This window comes from Megalops cyprinoides, chromosome 10 (genome assembly GCF_013368585.1).
Source record: "Megalops cyprinoides isolate fMegCyp1 chromosome 10, fMegCyp1.pri, whole genome shotgun sequence".
Lineage (NCBI taxonomy): Eukaryota > Metazoa > Chordata > Actinopteri > Elopiformes > Megalopidae > Megalops > Megalops cyprinoides.
In genome coordinates this window covers 11,513,986-11,535,507 of record NC_050592.1, presented here as the reverse complement: position 1 = coordinate 11,535,507, position 21,522 = coordinate 11,513,986, and the positions used below count along the sequence as shown (strand labels likewise).

At 47.1% G+C, this 21,522-nt stretch overlaps 1 protein-coding gene across 1 annotated transcript; it reads left to right on the top strand.

Moving 5' to 3' along the window:
* Positions 1–605: 605 nt before the first annotated feature.
* gon4l (gon-4-like (C. elegans)) lies at positions 606–21,475 on the top strand. Its single transcript, XM_036538678.1, has 31 exons — positions 606–843; positions 1,720–1,982; positions 2,102–2,200; positions 2,315–2,547; positions 3,002–3,076; positions 3,257–3,307; positions 3,571–3,621; positions 3,826–3,921; positions 4,029–4,151; positions 4,320–4,499; positions 5,469–5,679; positions 7,019–7,120; positions 7,615–7,655; positions 7,983–8,101; positions 11,093–11,303; positions 11,564–11,650; positions 11,854–12,025; positions 12,168–12,318; positions 12,522–12,672; positions 12,831–12,947; positions 13,143–15,659; positions 16,069–16,354; positions 16,844–17,007; positions 17,352–17,549; positions 17,689–17,832; positions 17,968–18,279; positions 18,957–19,067; positions 19,452–19,644; positions 19,767–20,079; positions 20,260–20,362; positions 20,708–21,475. Exons 1-31 carry the CDS (start codon positions 773–775, stop codon positions 20,825–20,827), a joined length of 7,065 nt encoding a protein of 2,354 aa, XP_036394571.1. The 5' UTR covers positions 606–772; the 3' UTR covers positions 20,828–21,475.
* The last annotated feature ends 47 nt before the right edge of the window (positions 21,476–21,522 follow it).

Genomic DNA, 21,522 nt, shown 5'->3' with positions numbered 1-21,522 from the left:
GTTAGGCTAGATTTTATTTAGCCTCGAGCATTTTTCTCCCTTCTGCAAAAGAAATATAATACATTTAATTGACATGTAACATATTACACATTTTATTTTGTTTTGTTCTTTCTTCGTTAGTCTACATAGAGATTTAACTTTTTTTTTTCAAGAGAGACCTGGCCAAAAATAACAGCACATTAAGTTTCAAACAATGACACACAAACACAAAGCAAATTAATAAACTATAATAATATACTAAATAACAAATTAAAATACCGGCTGCAGCCAATAAAGTCTGTCATTGCCTTTTTCACTTCACATGAAGGGGGATATAAGCGTTTGGTCCATTGTTGGCCAGTGTATCTATATCTGCCTATAAAAGCGCTATGCAAGCTGAGTGAAACTTTATAGCCTATTGGCTGTCTAAACAACAAATAAAGGATTAGCTAAATCAATCGATAACTACCAGTTTATCAGCGCGCAATCTTAAATTCAATTCTTATGTAGGGAAAAAAAGATTAAACCACCCTAGTCAGTAACTGAGATAATTTAACAAGCAAGCGAGCTATTCCGCTAGAGCATCTGGGAAGGGTATGAGTGCAACACCCGGAAGTTGACGCTCGGAGTCGGCGTTCGCTGTACTGCGGATACCGATGGAGGGAAGCGCAAACTGGCGGGTACAGAATGTCGGTATAATACTATGAAATATAACCCAAAATACCGCTGCAGAGTGATGTAAAGAGGGACTGTGTAGCCCTACCCGGACGTGGACGCTACACGAACGAGGTTCATGACAAACGATGTGCAGCGAGGCCCCGAAACGAGTGACCGAATACGAATGAAAACAACAACATTCACCAGGTGATTTTAAGTATCCGCAGTTAGGTAGCTGATATTTGCTATGCTACTTTCCTGACTTCTCAGTTGGATAACCATCCAGCTTTAGCTATTTGTTGTAACGTTAGATATCTATCCAGGTATCTTAGTCAGCAGGTAGCTATTTGTTTTACAGCTTTGAATTCACATTGTACTGACTTAAATAACGTTAGCTAGCTAGCTATCGGTATTCGTATGTAATGATGGTAGCTAAAGGTAGCTACTTGTATTCCGAGATTGACGATTAAACTAGTTTGTTGTAACGACTTCAGATAGCTAGCACGGTAACGTGGATTGTCAGGTTTCACGTTGACATTTTGTTTAGTTGTTGCTATCACGTTTTTCTGGAAAACTAAGGAAACTGCAGTCTTAGATTGAGCTAAGTTTGGGGCTTCCGTGGAGATGTATATTCATGTCATGAATATACAGTATCACTCACTAGAAAGTTAGCTAAACATCATACCTACGTACATTAATATTTTAAAGAATGGCGCGTGTCATTTAAGGACCGAGTCTGTTTCATATAGCTAACAAAACTGTTTTGACACAAGATATCTTCAGACTTCCTTTGTCCTGGTGCAGTCTTGGATTCAACAACCTTTAGTCTTCACAGCGGCCCCATTTGAGCTTGGATAACTCGTTTCATCTGACTGCATGCTGTTTTTATGGTGTGAACAAGCTAGACTTACAGGTTTTCTCCTAGAACTGGAATCAAACTCATGAGCTTCCTGTGTGGGGGCAGCAACACTAAGCATAAACTAAATCAATCAGTTAAATAGTTTGAACATTTTGTATAAGAATCTCTATGTCTAGTCGCTCATACAGTAAATTTCAAGCAGTAACCAAAATTTGTCCCCACAGATCCAAGTTCATGATGAGCATGGCCCGGAAGCGCAAAAGTAGCTCTCTGGAAGAAAGGCTGACTCGCTCCAAAGCCACAAAGGTGTCTGTTTCTGGGCCTCAAGCGTCCTCTGGTGCACCACTGAGTGCAGAGAAGAGGAAGATATCCACACCCATCAAGGGGAAGGGCCAGGTTATTGGCCCAGATACACTGTCGCTGAGAAGACAATCGCCAAGGTTCAAATGTCAGAAGCAGACACCCTGCTCGGAGTCCATTACTGCAGGTAATGAGGACAGAGAGAATGAAAGAGTGTTGAGAGGAAAGTTATGTGGGACAGAATAGAGCAATGTGTACATGTAGGAATTGGTTTGGCTGTGTGACCGCGTACATCTGTGTCTTTAGGCCAGGCTCAGAATGGGGAGTCCCAGCTGTTTAACAGCCCAGCACAGCACCCCCTACAGGATGAGGAGGATACTGAACTAGGCCTGGTCATCACCCTAGGTGAGTTCCCTTTCCCAGTTGGTCTGGTCATATTAGTCTTTATGCAGCAGGATGTCATCAGTGTTTCTCTGGTTCTTGTTCTCTGCTTTAGTCTTTACCTCTTTTCCTCCCCAGATGAAGACAAGAGCGGAGGCCGGCGCGCCGGGAGGAAGAAGAGCGGAGAAAAGATGAAGAGGGCCACGGGTGACAGCAAGGGAGATGGGTCTGCCGGAAGTGGGGCAGACCAGGAAGGAGTTGGCCAGGACGGGCAGACCGAGATCGACATTTGCAGGCAGCTGGACAGGGATCTGGAAAGCAAATCTCGCCAGCACAATTTGACCAACGCCAATGTGCGCAACATCATCCATGTGAGTCATGCAGGATCTCTACAAAACTTTCCAGACCTGTTGAGAGCGCTATTGACATCGCTGTCACTTTCCTCAGCATATCTAATGGCAAACTCACCACTTTCAGTGTGTGTGATCTCATCTGACTCACTCAGCAGTCCGATAAGAGCAGGCCCTCTCTTCTTGCTGCTAACACTGCCACTTCTTCTCTTGTTCCCAATGCTACTGTGTCTTTAAGGCCACCTGCTCAACCTGTATTTCCTCTGCCTTTGTTTCATCTAGTTGTGGTGATGTTTCCTTTAATATTCCATTGATTATCATATTCTTGCTTCTGTCAGTGTTGACTTCTGTTAATTATGATTGTCCCCCATACGTGCAAATAAGCATATGAATATTTATAGCCATACTCATACTCAGAAACACTGATTGTTTTTCTTTTTTTTAAATTTTGTTAATCTATGCTCTCTACCTGCAGGAAGTAATTACCAATGAACAAGTGGTAGCCATGATGAAAGCTGCTATCAGAGAGACACAGGACATGCCTATGTTTGTGAGTGTCAACATCCTGTTGTTTTAACCCTCTATACTGAAGTGTACAATACAGCAGTTGAAAACCTACCATTTCCCATTAATATAATCTTTCTACATTTTTGCCTAACATCTTGTCTGTCACGTATGAGGGAATTATTTTTTCATTCCATTTTTATTTTACTCTTTCATTCTTTTCCAGGAGCCGAAGATGACACGTTCAAGGCTTAAAGAAGTGGTTGAAAAAGGAGTGGTAAGTTTGTGGTCGGAAACAGCATTTTTGTTCCTTTGTCTTAAGCTCTTTCCCTCAAAATGGCCCAACTAGGAAATCCTGGTGAAATAAACTGTTTAAGTGTATTGTGTATTAAGTGTTTTTTGTATCATTCATCCTCTGTCTGTCACTCTTCTCTGTCTCAGGGTGACAACAGCTTTCTGTAGTTGCGTGCAGATTTTTGCTCTTAGCCATGTCTGTCTGTGTTTCTTGTGATATGAATATGACATTTAGTTGTTTTGTAGGTCATCCCAACATGGAACATCTCTCCCATCAAGAAGTCCAGTGAAGTGAAGGTTTGTGCCTCGCACACACATTTGAAATGATTCCCCTGTTTTTTTTTGTTGTTGTGAACCTGGTTAGGGGCATGATTTGACAGTTACGGTACTGCGTGAGTAATTTTAAGCAACTTATTTCCATCACAAATAATTCGAGAGTAGGAATAGATTTATTGGGCAAATTAACAAGGAAAGAAAATGTGATGTACACATACATTCTAGCCTCCCCAGTTTGTGGACATCCATCTGGAGGAAGAGGACTCCTCTGATGAAGAGTATTGCCCTGATGAAGAAGAGGAGGATGAGACTGCAGAGGAGGTGAGTGAAGCAGGAAGGTGTATAGATTCTGCATCATACCATTAGTGTGGTCTGCTTCCCTGTGTGAAATGAGATGCCACTGTGCCTGTTGTGATCATGTGTTTTAGACGTTTTTGGAGAGTGATGTAGAGAGCACGGCCTCGTCTCCCCGGGGCAGTCGAATAGGGCGGCCCAGGACACCCGTGGACAATTCCGAGTGTGACGAGGACAGGAGCTGCAGTCCCAGACAGGTGACACACCTTCACATGTCTCACACGTTCTCCACATCATGTTGCCATTGAATAGTGCCTGTGTTTTCACATGCTGCAAAACAGCACAATGGTGTAAGTATTCTGTGTTGTTTTGGGGTCTGTGTAAAACTTCTGTTAGTAACCCAGTTGCCTTCCTTATTCCTTCAGGGATCCCGGCAGTCCAGACACCTAAGGGTGGAGGTGGTTCCCATGGGCCCCCCTCCGCCCCCGCAGCCTGCTGGTCCCCCACGCCCCCCGAGGGCCCCTCCTGACTGTACCTTCATGGAAAAACTCCACGCTGTGGAGGAAGAGCTGGCCTTTAGCCCCATCTGCATGGAACCCTACCAGGTACTTTCATTTCAGCCTTTTTTTCCACCTAACTAGGATGGCCTGATGGGCATCTTATAAAAAATATAAAAATTATAAGACATGCAAATACAAATTAAGCCATCAGTGAACATGTAAGTCGTAATATCGCAGTGTATCACCTCTGTCTGTCAGCCTTAAACACTTTCCTTTTCTTCTGAAACAATTCATGTAGGGTGACCTGAACTGAAAGACCTGGGCTTGGGCTCTGTGATGCCAGAGTTGTCACAAGCAGGTTTCCCTTAGAAATTTTGCAGGGTTCCCACAGACAAAACCTTGAAAATGTTTTCATCCTGGAATGTTATGCAGAAGTCATTGAAAGTTGTCAAATATCAAGCTGTTTTTATCCGTGGATAATTAACTAAAATTTATTCTTACTTTCTTCTTTTACTCCAAGCTAAATCCATCCATTTTTCTAACAAATTCACTAGTTTGATGCCATTTACTATCGAGCCTGGCAATGTCAGAGTGTTGCTGTTGGTAATAAATTGTCCAGCTCACTGACTTGTACAGAATGCTTAGTACCAAAAGTCATTATTGAATGAGATATGCTACCAAGAGTCCCCACAACTCTTTGTCCATATAGATGCAGAATATTTTGGAAAAGTATGCTCTCCTGCAATTTCAAGTAAATTTAAAATAGCACAATTTCACAGGAATTCAGCTATTGCAACCATAAAAATATTTATTTAAAACTGTACATTATCCTTAAAATAAACGTACATCTGATCAATGACGGCACTGTGTATGACTAGTAGCAATAGTAATATTATTGTGGTTGTAGTCTATATATGCAAGGCAGACACCTTTATTTCACACAGCTGAGGCTTCTACACACCTACAGACCTACAGATGTACCTACAGATAATTATCAAATTCAAGTGAAGTACCTTACAGCATTTCACCAGAGTAGTGCTATAGCCATCAGTCATGCACCCGCTGTTCTCTCAGATGAGCGATGGTGGGGAAGAGGAGGACAGCCTGGTGGCCTGCCGCACTCGCTCCAAACGGCCGCTCCGGGACGTCCCGCTGGGCAGGCTGGAGGCGGAGCTGCGGGCCCCTGACATCACCCCCGATATGTACGACTGCAGCTCTGCCCTGGAGGACCGGGAGTGGACCCAGTGGCTGCAGGGTCTGATGACGTCTGACATGGAGAACGAAGGTTAGGAGGGAAATGGGGGGTGCGGTGAGGGTGTTAATGAGATAGGGAGACAGATGGGGCGGGTACAGAGAGAGTACAGATCAGGTATGAATTTTAAACATGAAACCAAGTGTGTGCCTGAGAAAAGAGAGCCCCACCCAGATAACAAATGTTACATGTTCATGTGCATGACAGAGAGAGCCACTTCCCGTCACTTTCTGACCTATTAAATGAACTGTTGTGGGACAGAATGTAAATATGATATCCACATAACACTTGCTGCCCAATAACACTCAACTTCAGTGTCTGTTTTTTCCCTTCTAAAACTACACGTTGCATGGGCAAGTTGTAAAGATATATGAAGCATTTTAACCAAATTTTACAGTGCACAAAAATGGACCTGGTTTGATTCCTGACTTCATGGAAACACGTAAATAACCTAAAATAATACTTTATCTGACCCAAGCTTGAGTGTTATACATAAAATACCTGTCCAGTCACCTCCAGGGGTGGGGCTAGAAAGTTCTGAATGGAGAAGGTGTAGCTGCACAATTCAGAAGCTTTTTTTGGTAGCGCCAATGCATTTGTCCTATTCTAAATGAGTGAGAGTAACTACCTTAGAGAAAGCAGATCAATTACTCGCAGACATCTGCTGTCAGTACAGGTGAAGAGAGCTGGAGTCAGACTAGCAGACAGACAAAGCTATATTTAGCCCTGCGATGTGTGTGCGCGCCTGTGTCGGTGTGTCTATCAGACTGTCAGTTGACACCCATAAAGTTCTATTGACTGATGGAGCCAGAATTTTCCCATTTGTCTCCATCTGACGCACTAGTGCTTTTAGGTGATAGGTGACAGAGTACTTCCACAGGTAGCTAATGGCTGTGAGCGTGAGCGGGGCATGCGTATCACTGCTTTAAGAACACTTCCTTTGTTTGCACTGCCATGTTTTTGTTTTGTACTCAGTCCCCGACCTTTTCCCCAATTGTGCCTCAGCCCGTCAGCTGTCTTTTTAGCTTGTTTTTCTCAGTGCACTGCCACTGTGGAGTCCATTCTCTCTGAACAGACAGTACTAAGCGCTCTCTTCCGCTCTTTCATTTTGATCCTGTTCTCAATTAAGACTTAATGCCATTTAGTGTCCCGCCGCTAAATGGGCCTTAGTCATGTATTAATGTGCTGCTCTGTCCAGCCAGCGTGTGCACTCTTTTAATGTGTACCACCTTGTAGGTTCTTTACTGACTCTAAAACACAAAATGGTTTGAATGGACGTTTTTTCGTTGTGTAACTGTCATTGTTTATACGTTTTGCTAAACTTTCCTCCTCCTCTGTCCTTCCCCGCTCTCTCTGCCTGGCTCTCTATCAGAGGAGGGTGACGATGATGATGACCCCGAGTACAACTTCCTGGAGGACCTTGACGAGCCCGACCTGGAGGACTACCGCAACGACCGTGCCGTTCGCATCACCAGTGAGCCATCTTCTTTGGGCTTCTGTTTTCTTAAACCAAGATTCTCTGTAGTTTTTGCTTTATTCCTTCAGATTCTTAATTGGATCACTCTTTAAGGCTGCAGTAATCCAGGTTGCTAAGGTACCCAGCAACTGCGTACCCAGGCAGCAGCGTGGTGTAGTGTTAAAAAACACTGCTTTTCACTCAAAGGTGACCAGTTTGATTCTGCCAGGCACTGCTGTTGTACCTGGGGGCAAGGTATTTGTCCCAAATGGGCTCTGTAAATATCCAGCTGTGTACATGGAAAAATGTAAAAATAAAATATAAGCTCTATAAGATTCTCTGGATAACAGCATCTGCTAAGTAATGTAACTGATTTTATCACTATAAAGGATGGCTTCTTTGATGTTAGAGCTTTTACCTTTGCTGGTTCACTGACTGGTGAGATGTATACAGCTGCAAGTCTCTTAATGTCTGTCCCCTGCTCTGTCTCTCCTTCTTCTCCCCTCTGTCAGAAAAGGAAGTGAATGAGTTGATGGAGGAGCTGTTTGACACGGTAAGGGTTTGCTGACCAGTTCACTGGTGAAAAACCACAATGGATCACATCTATGTAGTGCCTCACGAAGATGTCAGAGCACTTCACAGCGAAATGGGGAATTGGCCTTAACCACCATACACCTGTACAGCACCCATCTGATAGCAGCCACCACTGATCAGCTGGGATAGAGAGAGAGGAAATTATTAAAATGGCCAGATTTAGAGAGCCCAAAATCTGGCCAGGAGACTGGGTATTAGTCTGTTGCTCCAGCTGCTATCTAGCTTGCGTCTCTGAGTCTCTGTGTATGTTACTGTCTCACTTCCATCTTTCTCTTTTTTCCATCAGTTCCAAGATGAGTTGGGGGTGCAAGAACATGATGAAGAAGGGCACGAGGAAGAGGAGGAGAGGGAGGAAGAAGTATTCCCTCAGGCAGCTCCTAAATTCAACGTCCCACAAGCCATCCGGTAGAGCAGCCTGCCGCCTCTTTGAAGCCATCCTTCAGTCTGGCTCAGCTTTGTGCTGTGTCTCTCCTCAGTCTCTCTCTCACTGTAACAATCAGTTGTCTTTGACTCGTAACACACGAAAGGTGGCTGAGTCTCTCATCTCTCATCTCATCACTTTCTCAAAATACTGAAATAGCAACTGTGTATGGTGCATATCGCATGTTCCCAAATCCTCAAACTGATGCTACTCCTCGTTTCAATGTAACGGCGGCATCAGTCATCAGGAGTATGTTAAATTTGGTCTGTGGAGTGATCAAACCCCTCCATATATCTGTCAGCTCGGTATTTCCTCCTTTCAGTCTTCCCCTTCTCTCAGCCACCCCCAGCCACCTCCAGCCACCCTCCTTCTGTTGACATAACGCCTGTTGCTGAGCAATGACCACCAGCTGCTGCTCTGTCTGTGCCGCTGAGTGTGCCTGCAGGCACGTATGCACCCTGACTGACTGTGTCCAGGTGTCTGCGTGTCTTGTTTGTGTAGCTGTGTGCTAGTGCTGGCGTGAAAGTGCACACACGCTTCACACATGCATTGCACTGATACAGAACAGTGTCACTCAAATTATCTAATAGCATTACATGTCATTGTGGGCAGTGTTTAATAATGAGTTTAAGTTACACATGCAGATACACAAGAGTCCTCTCTTTGGGACAGAGCAGCAGAGGATTGCTGTGTCTGTTTGGGTAGGGAGGCAGAGAAACGCTCTGTTGGTGCTGATGCCTGTCACTTCAGAGACACGGGACAGGGCACACCAGCGGCAGAGCCACAGCTGAATAACATTGCACATATTCAGGCTTACCTACCCCACACACACTGTACACTCTGTGAGCTACTGCACATAGTTTGAGTTGATGGAGCAGTGCACTGAGAATTAATCAGCAGTTTGTTGAAGTGTGGTGTGTGTGTGTATATATGTCTGTCTGTCTGTCTGTCTGTCTGTTGGAGGTGGGAGTAGAGGGTTCTCACTGGTTCAGCTGATGAGAATAGAGCATTACAGCTGTCAGTACTCCAGGTACCTGCTTCACTCTTTCCTCTCCCCTGTCAAAGCCGAAAGGCAGCGTAAATTCAGAACAGCCCTGAATCTCTGCATAAGGCGAGGTCCCACAAGTACTGTGGTTAACTCCCCGTAGCACAATAATACAATAAACACTTAGTATAATAAACCATAGTACAATAAACACTTCCAGTCTTTTCACAGGCACCCGCACCATTCTTTGAGAAATACATATTCGGTCATTAATTTCAGATAGGAATCCCACTCATTCCTTTTATCCCGCAGTGAAATCTCATTATTTGTGTGGACACAGGACCAGCCTAGAAACGGCTGTTAAGGATCAAAGAATGGAGTTTTAGTGGAGAGAATTTTTTTTTTTTTTTTTGGCTCACTTCAAAGGAAACAGTGTGCAGACTCCGGGGGTGTATATGCACACACCTCTGGTTATTATTCTCAGTCAGCCAGACCCTTGACAGTTTTCTCCTGCCTAAATGTCTTATCAGTTTTATCAGCTCTACAAAAGGAATCAGTGATGAATGCTTTTCTGTTAAACTAACATAAATGAATCGGTGAGCAACGTTATGTCAGAGGGTGGATGTGGATACTACCTCTGCGTAGAGCGTGTGTATAAATGGCTCACGGATGACTGTTCCATTGGCGTCACGGTGCACTGATTAGAGCGGGGATCTGTCTGTTGTCGTGCCGGTCTAAATGTTAACGACATAATGAAGGTGACACTGGTTTTCCACATTGAGAGGAACAGAGTCTGTTTGCTCGTGTGACGTGCAAGCTGTCACACTCTCGCATTAGACTCGGGAGATGGGACGACGGAGGGGATGACCGGGGGCGTGGTCTTTCATTTTGTACGCTTCCATCCGCCAGAGCGAATGCGTTCATATTTATCAGTGTATCTGCGGCGTGGGCGTGAGGCGTGAGGCGTGAGGCTTGAAAGCCATCCTGATGCTCTCTTTCACGAGTGTTTTTGATTTTGCAGTATAGCCTGTCATTGCCCATTGACCCTTTTTACAGAGACATATATGATGGTTAATCACTTTTCATAAAACCCCTTGTGTAAAGAACACATGAGAGTAACACCTCAGTCTGAGCTATCACACACAAAGCTCCTCCACCACACACTTCATTAGGCACAGAACTTTGTGGACAATGGGAGATTTAATGAAGACGTTGAAAGTATAGGGATATGTATTGGTAGGAAGTACATTTTAAACTTTTATAAAAAATTTTATACATCTATATTATATTTTATATGCCTTCACACATATATGCACACCTGTAAGTGCAGTTGGCTGCCTGTGTAATTAGCATGTTTTGCCAAATTAGAGTGTACAAAACAGCTGCACAGCCGAGCTAAAGATTAATCATTTATGTCATGCACTGGGCTGGTCTGTGTATATAGGTACGCCTTTGTGCTTTAGTGTTTGTAAGAATACCCCCTCGGTCTAAATCGTCATAGTTGCATAATTAAACTCCCACGAACGACAAGGGCGTTGTTGGTAATGAATTAAATGAATATTAGTAATAATGTTGGGGCGTGTGATTGACTGTTCAGTTCATACCTCCGGTACTGGCACAAAAGGATCTGAAAACACTGCTTACATAACTCTGAGTTACATAATTAATTTGCACAGTGTGGTATCTTATCCAGAGCAGTCTATATTACTTACATTTGATATGCAGTCTTACTTACTTCTACAGTTGTATATCTATTATAATTTAGTTTAGCTTTTCTCGATAGTACAGTAGCAGGGTCCCTCAGATTCGCACCCGTAACCCATTGTGGTGATGTTAATGTCAATGATCATTTGTGTTCCCTTAGCCACAACTCCACACAGCGACCTGTGCACTCAGGGAAAGCAGGCTGGGAATGGTTTCCCTCTGTTGGGGCGGTGATTATTAGCAGTGCTGCTAAAGCTGTGAAGTGCTGACTGTGCTTTTGCCGCAGGTTCGGGGAGCCGCTGGCCAACATGCTGACGGAGCGGCACCGCACAGTGAAGGAGCAGCTGGAGGCTCTTCACCAGCGCCGGGCGCTGCTGGAGAGCCAGGCCAGGGCCTCCCAGAGCACCCCGGGCCCCCAGGTGCTGCTGGTGCCCCAGCCCTGCGCCCTCATTCTCACACACCCACAGAAACTGCAGCTGCAGCAGCAAATTCAACAGGTGAGATGCCTCCTAGTGTCCACCAAGGGAAACTACGACATTAATTAGCAAAGAGTACCGAATGACAACAGGAGGAGTGGATTGCAAACAAGTCCTGGACAAGGAATATATCATAATCCTCATTCTTCTTCATTTAAATTGTGGCAAAGTGTAAGAAATAGTAAGCAAATATCACAATTGATCACAATAAACTTTCCTTGTTAAACGCTGGGTTTTGTCCTCCTCCCTGAAATGCGGATTTTGTTCTTTTCCCACTCCAGCACATCCAGCTGCTGACCCAGGTTCACATGTTGTGCAACCCAGTGGAAAGGCTGCAGAGTGAGGCCAACACCACGCAACACTTCCTGGTCAGTCTTCTTAGAAAAAAAAAAACAGATTCATTATCATGACAATGGTGATGGCAGTGGCAGTAAATGTAGTGAAGTGTCACTTTCCTTTTATTCACCGCTTATACCAAGCACCGTCTGACTTGCGAATTTGAGTCTTCCTCTCGCCTACGTCATTTTCTCACTTTTCATTGTTTTCACTCCTCCTCACCCTTGCACCACAGTCAGAGCTGCAGTCCTTTGCCCAGCGCGGGGAGCAGGCCCGGGGCGCCGTGGAGCCAGGGTTTGTTAGCATCTTCAGGGCCTGCAACCTGCAAGGGGCGCTTTCTCTGCTGGAGGAGCTTCGACTGTCCCCCACTCCCATCGTGACGCCTAACCCAGCAAGTTCCTCCAGCGGTAAGGAGTGAAGGCGTGTTTGCAAGCATGTTTTATCCGTGCTGTGAAAAGGGTTTCGAATTTGAGCCAATTAAACATGGTAGCTAGCTATGTGAACGTCTTTGCACAGCAATGTCAGCCAGCGCTTTGACTGTCCCTGCAGTGCGCTCGTACCCTTTGCTGCCTCCAAAGCTGGCCTGGCTGCTGGCCACTCGCCCTGTCTTCCTCTACCCCGAACTTCTGCCCCACTGCAGCCTTGACCCTGCCCTTCATCGCCCACGCACCAAGAGTGGCTATACCAAGGGGGAGGACAGGTATGCAATGCTGTTTACAGTCATTAATTTACACCTGCAAACATGATCACTGACATAAATGCGTTTCTAACCACATAACTGACCCTAATATAAGCAAACACCCCATTTTTACTGTCCCCATGTCCATTGTTAAATGTGCTCAGCCATAGTGTGCTGATAACATGCAGAATTCAGCAAGCGCTCTCCCCCTCGGTCCTTACCAGCCTGATCCTCTTGGGCCTGAAGCACTTTGGTGAGACAGAGTTTCCCTACCAGCTGGTGTGTCGCTACCTGATCCGTACCAAAACCCACGAGCAAATACGCGGGCGTGTCCATGACATGTGCCTTCGCCGCGCCCCCGACAACATCTTCAAGGTGTGTCCCTTTGCCTCCTGCATCTCCTTCAACAGCTCAGTGTTTTCACAGCCATGTAATATAGCAGTGCTTATAGAGTTGTTCCTGTGCTGGCTCTGCTTTTATCTTCGACCAGTGTGACGCTCTGACCCAAAACCACTACTCCTTCTCTGTTCCAGTTCTACCATCAGCATAAGATCATTCCTCCCTTGCCGCTGGCATGTGGCAGGGTGATGCCTGGAGAAGAGCGCCCTCCGGTGGAGAGAGAGGAATCTATCATGCCCGTCTGGCTACGGGTACAGAAACAATAAAACTGCTCTTCCATAAACGTAGTGTGAATCAGTGGATAAAGAAAGCTGTAAACCAGTATAATGTATAATTTAAATGTGTATGTTAAAGATATATCTATATCTATAGATGAGTAACAGTAATAGTGCATGCTGAAAACCTGTTCTCTCATTCTTTCTCTCCCTCTCTCTCTCTGTCTGCAGAAGAGTCTGCCATATATCCACAAAGCAGTTACTGAGTACAATCAACAGCAAGAGCAGGCCACCCCTGAAACAGGTCCCCCTCCTCCCCCATACATCTTCCCCCCTGGGACTCGCTACCCCCCGGTCCTCCCCAAAAATGTCACGCTACGCCTGCATCCTGCTGGCTTCAAAACCTTGCGCCCTCCTTCCGTGTCCAAGCCACGCCCCCTCCGTGGCTACAGACTGCCTTCCTTCCCTTCGTTGGCCAAAGCCCCTGGAAATACCCCCACCCAAGGAGTTGTTCTGTTGGCTAAAGCTCCTTTCACTCCTATTCAGGGGGCCCTCCCTTTGGCTACAGCCCCTCTCACCCCTGCCCATGGAGCTGTCCCCTTGAACACAGCATACTCCATGCCCCTAAATCCACTGTCTCAGTGTTTTGGACAGGAGTCTGGCTGCGCCGTTCTCCCTGCCCACGATGTTCCTTCGGTGACCCCTCCTGCCTTGCTCCAAGTCCCCACTGCGGCTCCCCTGAACACCCCCCTCTTCAGTCCGGGAGGAGTAACGGCATGCATAATGCAGACAGCACAGCTGCATGCGGAGAAGCCTAACCCACGGGTACGACCCCGCAAGCTCCTCCCTATACAGCCTGCACCCCCAAAGCCTGCCACACAGCCCCTGCAGCTACACAACATCTCAGCAGACGGGGGCGTCGGCGCCTTGAGTTCGGGCGGAGCAGCGGCAGCGGGAGGAGCAGCAGGAGCAGCATCACGTGCAGGGGGGAGGAGTAAAGCGGGGAGGAGGGGAGGCAGGGCCTGCAGCAGCGCCCCGCCCCCGGTGATACTCAATCTGACCACCCCAGCCGGCGCCACTGTTATCTGCCCCGCCCCTGCTGGCGAGGGATTGGTCAGGCCCTCCGCGGAGCCCACCCCTCCGCCGCAAGATCCCGTCACTCATCCCAACGGAGCCCTTGCACGGCTCCGCAAACTTGTGAGGCCGCTGTTGCCTGCTCCTCCCAGTTTGGACTCTCCCCAAAACTTCCCTCCCACTCCTCCAGACAGCGCCGTCAAACTGAAATCCAGCCCCGTTTTCTTCTCACACACTCCGTCCCCACCCCTAAGGACATCCTTGCAAAATGACACAAGCCCAAACACTCCAGGAGTTACCGTGCACGACGAGGAGGACATATCAGGGGACTGCACCTTTGAGAAGGCAGTGATTGAGACTCTCCCCATTCCTGGCCCAGATAACCCCAACACGCCCAGTAATGCCTCAGATTTTGTGTGCGCGGGTCCGCTGACGGTGAACACGGACAGTGCTGTATTTGATTCTTGCACCACCTGCACTGAAACAGTGACCTCGTCAGTCATAGTCTGCCAAAACTCACTGCCCTCCTCAGCTCAGACAGCAGTGTCACAAACTCTAAGCCAAGACTCCTCAGGGGGCCCCCAGTATATTCTGGTCCGCACTGCCTCACAGGGTGCACCCCAGTTTCTGCTTGTGCCCCAAAACTGCTTGATGACACCTGTACCGGCCACAAATGTCTCTGCAAACATAGACACCAGTAATCTCCCCTTGGGTCAGTCAGGAGCACCCTGCTTCGCTCTAGCCCAAACACCAGGTGACCTCCCAAACACAGCCGATCAAAATGAATATGAGACTTTGCAACCCCAAAATGAATCAGACCACACAGGAGTCACACAGCCTGCCACAGAGTTACCCTCAAACAAAGCAGGTAGAACTCCTCAGAGGGACGGGATCGATCTGGAGAAACTTATGGAAGGGCTTGAAGCGTGGAAAGAGGAGGACAACAACGCGGAAAGAGAGGAATGGGAAGAAGAGGAGGGCGGAGATTTTGGGGGCACCCTCCTGGCTCTGTCAGAGTCCACCGGCAGCCCCGCCTCAAGCCTAGACAGCTGCGCTGATGCCCTGGAGAGGATGATGGATGCGGAGGAGGAGAGGGGAGAGACTTGGAATGGGGCGGTGTCTTCAACTCCCAGGCCCAGTCCACAGCATGAGATAGAGGGAATGGGGGAGGAGGGAGAGAGTGAGGGAGAGCGGGAGGAAGATGCCAGTGGAGAAGGAGGTGAACAGAGCGCCACAGAGACAGAGAGCCAAAGAACATGTGTGGAACTAAGCGGCCACAAAGCAATGTGGGGGGCAGTTACACTGAGCACTGGGACTGAGGGTCAGGAGCAGTCTGGAGGAGGAGGAGGAGGAGAGAAGGGAGACAGGGAGGCCGAGGAGCAGAGGAGGGGAGACGGAGACGGGAGACAGGACAGGGGCGGAGAAGGACAACAAAACGGGAGGGGGGAGGACGGGGAGAGGAACGGAGGCGGGGAGGGGGAACAAGGTGGGGAGAGGGGAGACGGTGGAAAGAGGGGCGGAGATGGAGAGAAGGATGGAGACGGAGAGAGGGAGAGGCAAGGAGGGGATGAGGAGGAGGAAGAGGACTTTGATGACCTCACTCAAGACGAGGATGAAGAGGAAGTGATGTCGTCAGCTTCGGAGGAGTCTGTGCTGTCGGTGCCAGAGTTGCAGGTGTGTGTGCTAGGTTTTGTATTTGTGAGGAAGATGCAGCCTTGTTGCTTTTGTGTGATAAATACACAGCATTTTGAATGTAATAAGTTAGGTCACAACAACATAATGCCCACATTTTTCACTTATATAGATATACTGGGTTCACATCAGATTTCATTGTAAATTATATCAAGAAACTCAGGTCTGGCATCTGCAGGAGGTCAGCAATGAGGTGTTGAGATGGCTGTCATGTTCTGTATGATTTTAAATTCTTGTGATTTTCAAAGACCCCTGATTTTCCCGAAAAAGTAATTGTAATCTCTGCATGTACCTGCAGTATGTGTCTTCAGACCAGACAGTATGAAACAAGTGTGTGATCATTTGTGATGCAAATGAAAACTATTGTGCTGTTACCATCACGTGACTACAGGAGACCATGGAGAAGCTGACCTGGCTGGCCTCAGAGGGAAGGTTGTGTGGCGAAGGGGACTCGGAGGAGGACAATTCCCCAAACTCCCCTAATTCTCCCAACTCGCCCACCTCCCCAGTTTCCCAGAATTCTCAGGAGGAGAACTCTGAAGAGGAGGAGGAGGGGCCACCGAAGGGGGAGGAGTCTGAGTCTGGGGAAGGCGGGGCTTGCAAACTGCCTGGCGGGGATACACCTCAGGGGGCCGGCCCACCTCAGGCCAGCGGGAAGGCAGCTGGTCGGGGCAGAGGTCAGTTTGAGGACAAGGGCTCTCAATAATTCAACTGTTCCTCATTCATCCCATAGCTTATGTTTTAGATGTTTGTACATTACTAGTCAAAAGTTTGGACACACCTACTCATAGAAGAGGTTATCCTTTATTTTTTTCTATTTTCCTCATTTTAGAATAATAGTAAAGACATCAAACTGAAATAACACAAATGGAATTATGCAGAAACCAAAAAATTGTTAAACCAAACAATTATATTTTATATTTCTTAATAGGAGTCAAAAAATATTTTTTAAACTAATTTTTTGGAAAGATATTATGCATAGGCATCAACTTCACTATTTGTATTTTATATACTTAAATTTCAAGCATTTAAGCATGAATTTAGATCAAAATGTCTTTGAATGCATGTTTCCCATTATCTTAACCAGGTGTTTCCAAACTTTTGACTGGTACTGCATACCTGCACACTCCCTGCTCACTCCACCCCCCCTCCTGATTTGCCCCCAGGTCGTGGGCGCCCTCCCCCCCGCAGCCTGAGGCGCAGCCGGCGCCAGGAGCGGGACAGCAAGGACGCGTCCAAACTGATGCTGCTGTACGACGATCACATTCTGGACAACGACCCGCTGAGGGAGAGCAAGGACATCGCCTTCGCCCAGGCCTACCTGAACAGGGTGACGCACGCGCGTTACGACACACTGCAGTCACCTCCTCAGCCTGACTGTGTGCACTGGTGTAATCGGGCCATGTCGATGTGAACGCCTTAAGCAGTGTGAAGTCATTTACATGATATCTGTTGCCCAAATATAGAAAACCTGCCTTTTTAGTCAGACATAACTGCATGTCCCACTTCCCTACAGTACTAACATGAGCAGACATGGAGTAATTCGACATACAACACGAGCTGGCATTCGTGATATATGTGCTATGTAACTATATACATATGAGCATGTATCAGTGAGCCCACTCACATGCCTGCGTGTCTGTGTAACGCAGCATGTTGCCATTCTCCTCCCAGGTGCGTGAGGCCCTGCAGGATGTTCCCGGGAAGGTGGAGGAGTTCCTGGGGGTGCTGTACGAGTTCGAGCAGAGCGGCGAGGGGCGCAGCGCCGTGGAGCTCTTCTCCCAGCTGCGGCCTGTGCTGAGAGACTGGCCCGAGCTGCTGCGGGACTTCGCCGCCTTCCTGCTGCCGGAGCAGGCCCTGGAGTGCGGACTGGTACTGCCGAGCCTCATACCGCCCTCTGCTGGAGGGTATACGCGGTGCAGTCAGAGCACGGGGTATAATGGGAAGCAAACAAGCAACTGCGTGTGCCTCCTCTCATATCTGTCTTTGTATATTTTTTTTTTATCTCAAGTTTGCAGAGCAGCAAGCCTTCGAGCGAAGCCGGCGCTTCCTGCGCCAGCTGGAGATCAGTTTTGGGGAGAACCCCTCCCACTACCAGAAGATCGTGCGTGCCCTGCAGGGGGGTCCTGGTCTCAGCCCTGCTGGCATAGAAGAGGTACGTCAGGAGGGGTCTCGTTATAGCCACACTCAAATTGGGGGGCATAGAGGGGGGACTGAGAGTAGAAAGTGGGGGAGGGTCACAATAAGTACCCTTAGCTATGTTAACTGCTGCCTTCTCTTTCTCTCCCAGCTGAAGGCTCAGATGGCTACCCTCCTCAAAGGCCACACCCACCTTCAAGGAGAATTCTGGGTATTTTTTGATGAGCTCCGCCCACCCCCCTCAAGGCCAGGGCAGTTTGAGGAGGCAGCCTGGCCGGAGGAGGGTGGAGGTGTGACAGATAGTGGGGACGGTGGTGGTGTGGGGCCAGGGGGAGGGGCTAGTGGAGGGTTTGAGGAGGTCACACTCCCTGATTTGGAAGAAGAGGAAGAGGTTCACAAGATGCCACCAATGACAGCTAGAAGCAGGAGAAGGAAAGAGCTGGGCACCCATAGTAACGACAAGGTAAGAAGAACTGGCAGAAGGTAAAATGGACTGGAGAGCTTTGCTCTTTTCAGAAATATTTTGGTATATCTCTTTAAGGTATTAGTTCTTTAAATCATAGTAGAAAAAATAGAATTGCACAGTAGGAGCAGATACAAGAACTTTTTAAACAAAAAGTTAAAAAAAGGTGGCCCGGTTATTAAGGCATTCGCTGTGAACGCAGACTGAGCCCTACGGCCTTGGTTCACCCATGCCATGTCATTTGACAACAGTGACCCAGAGCCCACACCGGCAAAGCAGCTTGGATTTATTCCACTGAGGATGGGGGTGGGTAAATCGGCCAGGGTTTTGTTGTGTCATCACTCTCAGAGAACTTACTAGTTGCTGGGATGATGTCAGTGGAGTAGCGCTTATCCTCCAATGAGGATCCATTGTACTGGACTGCAATTCTCAGTCCACTGTAGTGCGCCTGTACTGTGACAATGAGCCATTGGCTGCATGTGAGTGTATCAGAGTATTACATTTGTCCCACTTCAGCTCTCCCAGTAGTCTTGGTAAGACAAGCCTCGTGCACAGCTGGGTATTCCAAAGTTCCAAAGAGTTTGCATAAAGAGGGGGTGGGGGATATGAAAAAGAAAAGCTGAAAGAGATAAACAGCACAAGCTGTGCTCTAAGCATTTATGCGTTGTCACTTGCAGGAATGTGATTGGCCGGAGAAGGACTGCTCCTGCCCCTGCCATGACGTATCGCATGAAGGCAAGCTTCGGAAGCACAAGAGGAAGGGATGCTCTCGTTGCCATACCAACAAGGTGACCTTAAAGTGATATTGGAGACTTCTTGATATATGGAAACATTTGCGTGGGGGTTGGGCGGGAATGAGAAAGTTTGTGTGTTTTCCATGTATGGCGTGACTGCTGTGTTTATGTGATAAGCATTTCTGGAGATTTTTTTTCTGGCCAAAAAACCCAGGAATGTTATTTTAGTTCAGAGGTTAAAATACTGAACCTTATTAATCTGCCCATTGCTGCACAGTGGAAATTTGGCAAGTGATAGGGGTTGTAATATTAACATTCAGAATAGATCATGCTTAAAACATTTGATGTTTTTTTTAAAAGTAAATATGTTATAAATGTAGTTACGATATTGAATGTGAAGATATTAACAGTTTGTGTGTGCTGTCTGTTCTCTTTAAGGTTTCTGACTCGTCCAGGGCCATGAAGAGTCGTGATCCCTCATATCCTGGTCCCAACAGTCCCCAGCTGGACAGCCACGCAGAGAGGAGAGTGGAGGAAAGGGAGGAAGAGAGGGAAGAGAGGGAAGGAGAGAAGGAGGTGGAAGCAGAAGTCAAAGAGGAGGGAGGCAGTGAGGCAAACAGCCCACATCCTGGTATGCACCCAGGCCTTCACACTGCTGGATATAGTCATAGCCACGAAATTTCAAAAGGGGGATGTAAAGGGGGGGGGGGGCATTAAAGAAAACCCCAAACATATTTGTCTCATTCCTGTCAGCAGAACAAGGGGCACAGCTTTGGGATGGTCCTGAGGCGGGTCCTATCCCCAACTCTGAGGAAAGGGAAGAGGAGGATGAGGAGGAAGAGGAGTGGAAGGAGGGCGAGCGAGAGGGAAGCCCCTCTCCTAAGAAGAGTAGGAAAGATGGAGACGGAGCGGTGGTGTGTGATGACCCCCTTGTCGTAGTGTCAGGGGAAAGAGATTCATCCCCTGCCTCTCTTCACCCCCGTCCCAGCCCCAGCTCTGACCCCCCTGTCTGTGCCAAAAACATCTCCCTCACCCCCAGCGGGGAGAAAGTTATCCTCTGGACAAGGTGAGGAAAAGAGCTGATCATGCCTATACTGAAGGCCAGTGTTATATTGTAGTAGTAATGGTGGGGTAGGAGATTAGAGATAGTATATCATGCCAACATATTAAAAGATTTGAGAAAACGTTTTAGAATTTGTTTTGTCCTTTGTCTGATCTTTTGTCATCCTTTCTGTCTGAATAACAGGGAGGCGGACCGTGTGATTTTAACAGCCTGTCAACAGCAGGGAGCCAATCAGAGCACCTTCCAGGCTGTCTCTGCACAGCTTGGCAACAAGACAGCCAGTGAGGTGAAATATCATGTGTCTTTTATCTTTCTGAAAGAGTACATCTCAAAGCAAGAACAGCTTGAGACCATAGATGGATGATCTCTTTCTTGGAGAAGCATTTGGTTTTTACTGCTGCTGTCAGAAGTTGATAAGTTGATTGTTGGAAATATGATGTACAAATATACTATATATTACTGTTCTTGGTGGAGTACTCTCTTAGGGGTTGACTTTCAAGTATGTGCAAAGCTCTCCATGGCTAGGATGCACTTGATGAGAACACAAACTCACCACCCTCTCCTCTCCTCTGTTCTCCTCCACTGTCCTGTCTTACCTCCTTTTCTCTCCTCTTCTCTCATATTCTCCCAGGTGTCTCGGCGGTTTCGGGATCTGATGCGCCTCTTCCACACGGCAGCCCGACAGGTCAGCTCAGAGGACGAGGCCAGTAATACTGAGCAGCAGTCTGCCACCGATGAGGAGTTGGACTGAGCAGAGCCTTATGGGACAGAACCAGAAGCAACAGGACAGATGCACACGTGGAGTTATCAGTGAGGCATTCAGTGACATTGAGCTGGAACAAATGTCAACAGAAGTTTGCCAGAACCAAAAATCGGACAGTGGCTACAGAGTAGTCTCATTATTTATTAGTTGTGTTCCACCTGTAGGAACTATGTACAAAGGTTAAAGTGAACAGTTAGACTGGCTGGTCATAATTATTGAAGGACAAACAGAACCAACCCAAATGGAAAAAGTGTGCTGTTGGGAATTATATTAGAACCCAATGCAGAAATGGACTTTTGGTTGGACAGGGACACACCGAACAAGTCATCACAAGAGACTAAACCGGCTGAAGTGATTCAAGAAATTATGGTCAAAATTACAAAAATATCCTTGAAATACACCAGCATAACACTTTCAAACATACCCTCCCCAGTGAAGAACTTGTGTAAATACTGTAAATACAAAAAAGGGGTTCACATCCCAGAATGTATAGTATTTTTTAACACTATCTTTTTTTTATTGCCCTGTGCTGTGCTTGTAAAATTTGGAAAACTTGAACATACAGTATTAGTAAATCCTGTATGGATGGAAGCAAATGTGTGAATAAAGTCCTCTGCAAGATGTTTTATTTAAAAAGTGATTTCTCCTCATATTCAGGTGTGGGTTCAGAAGTGTGTTTGTGC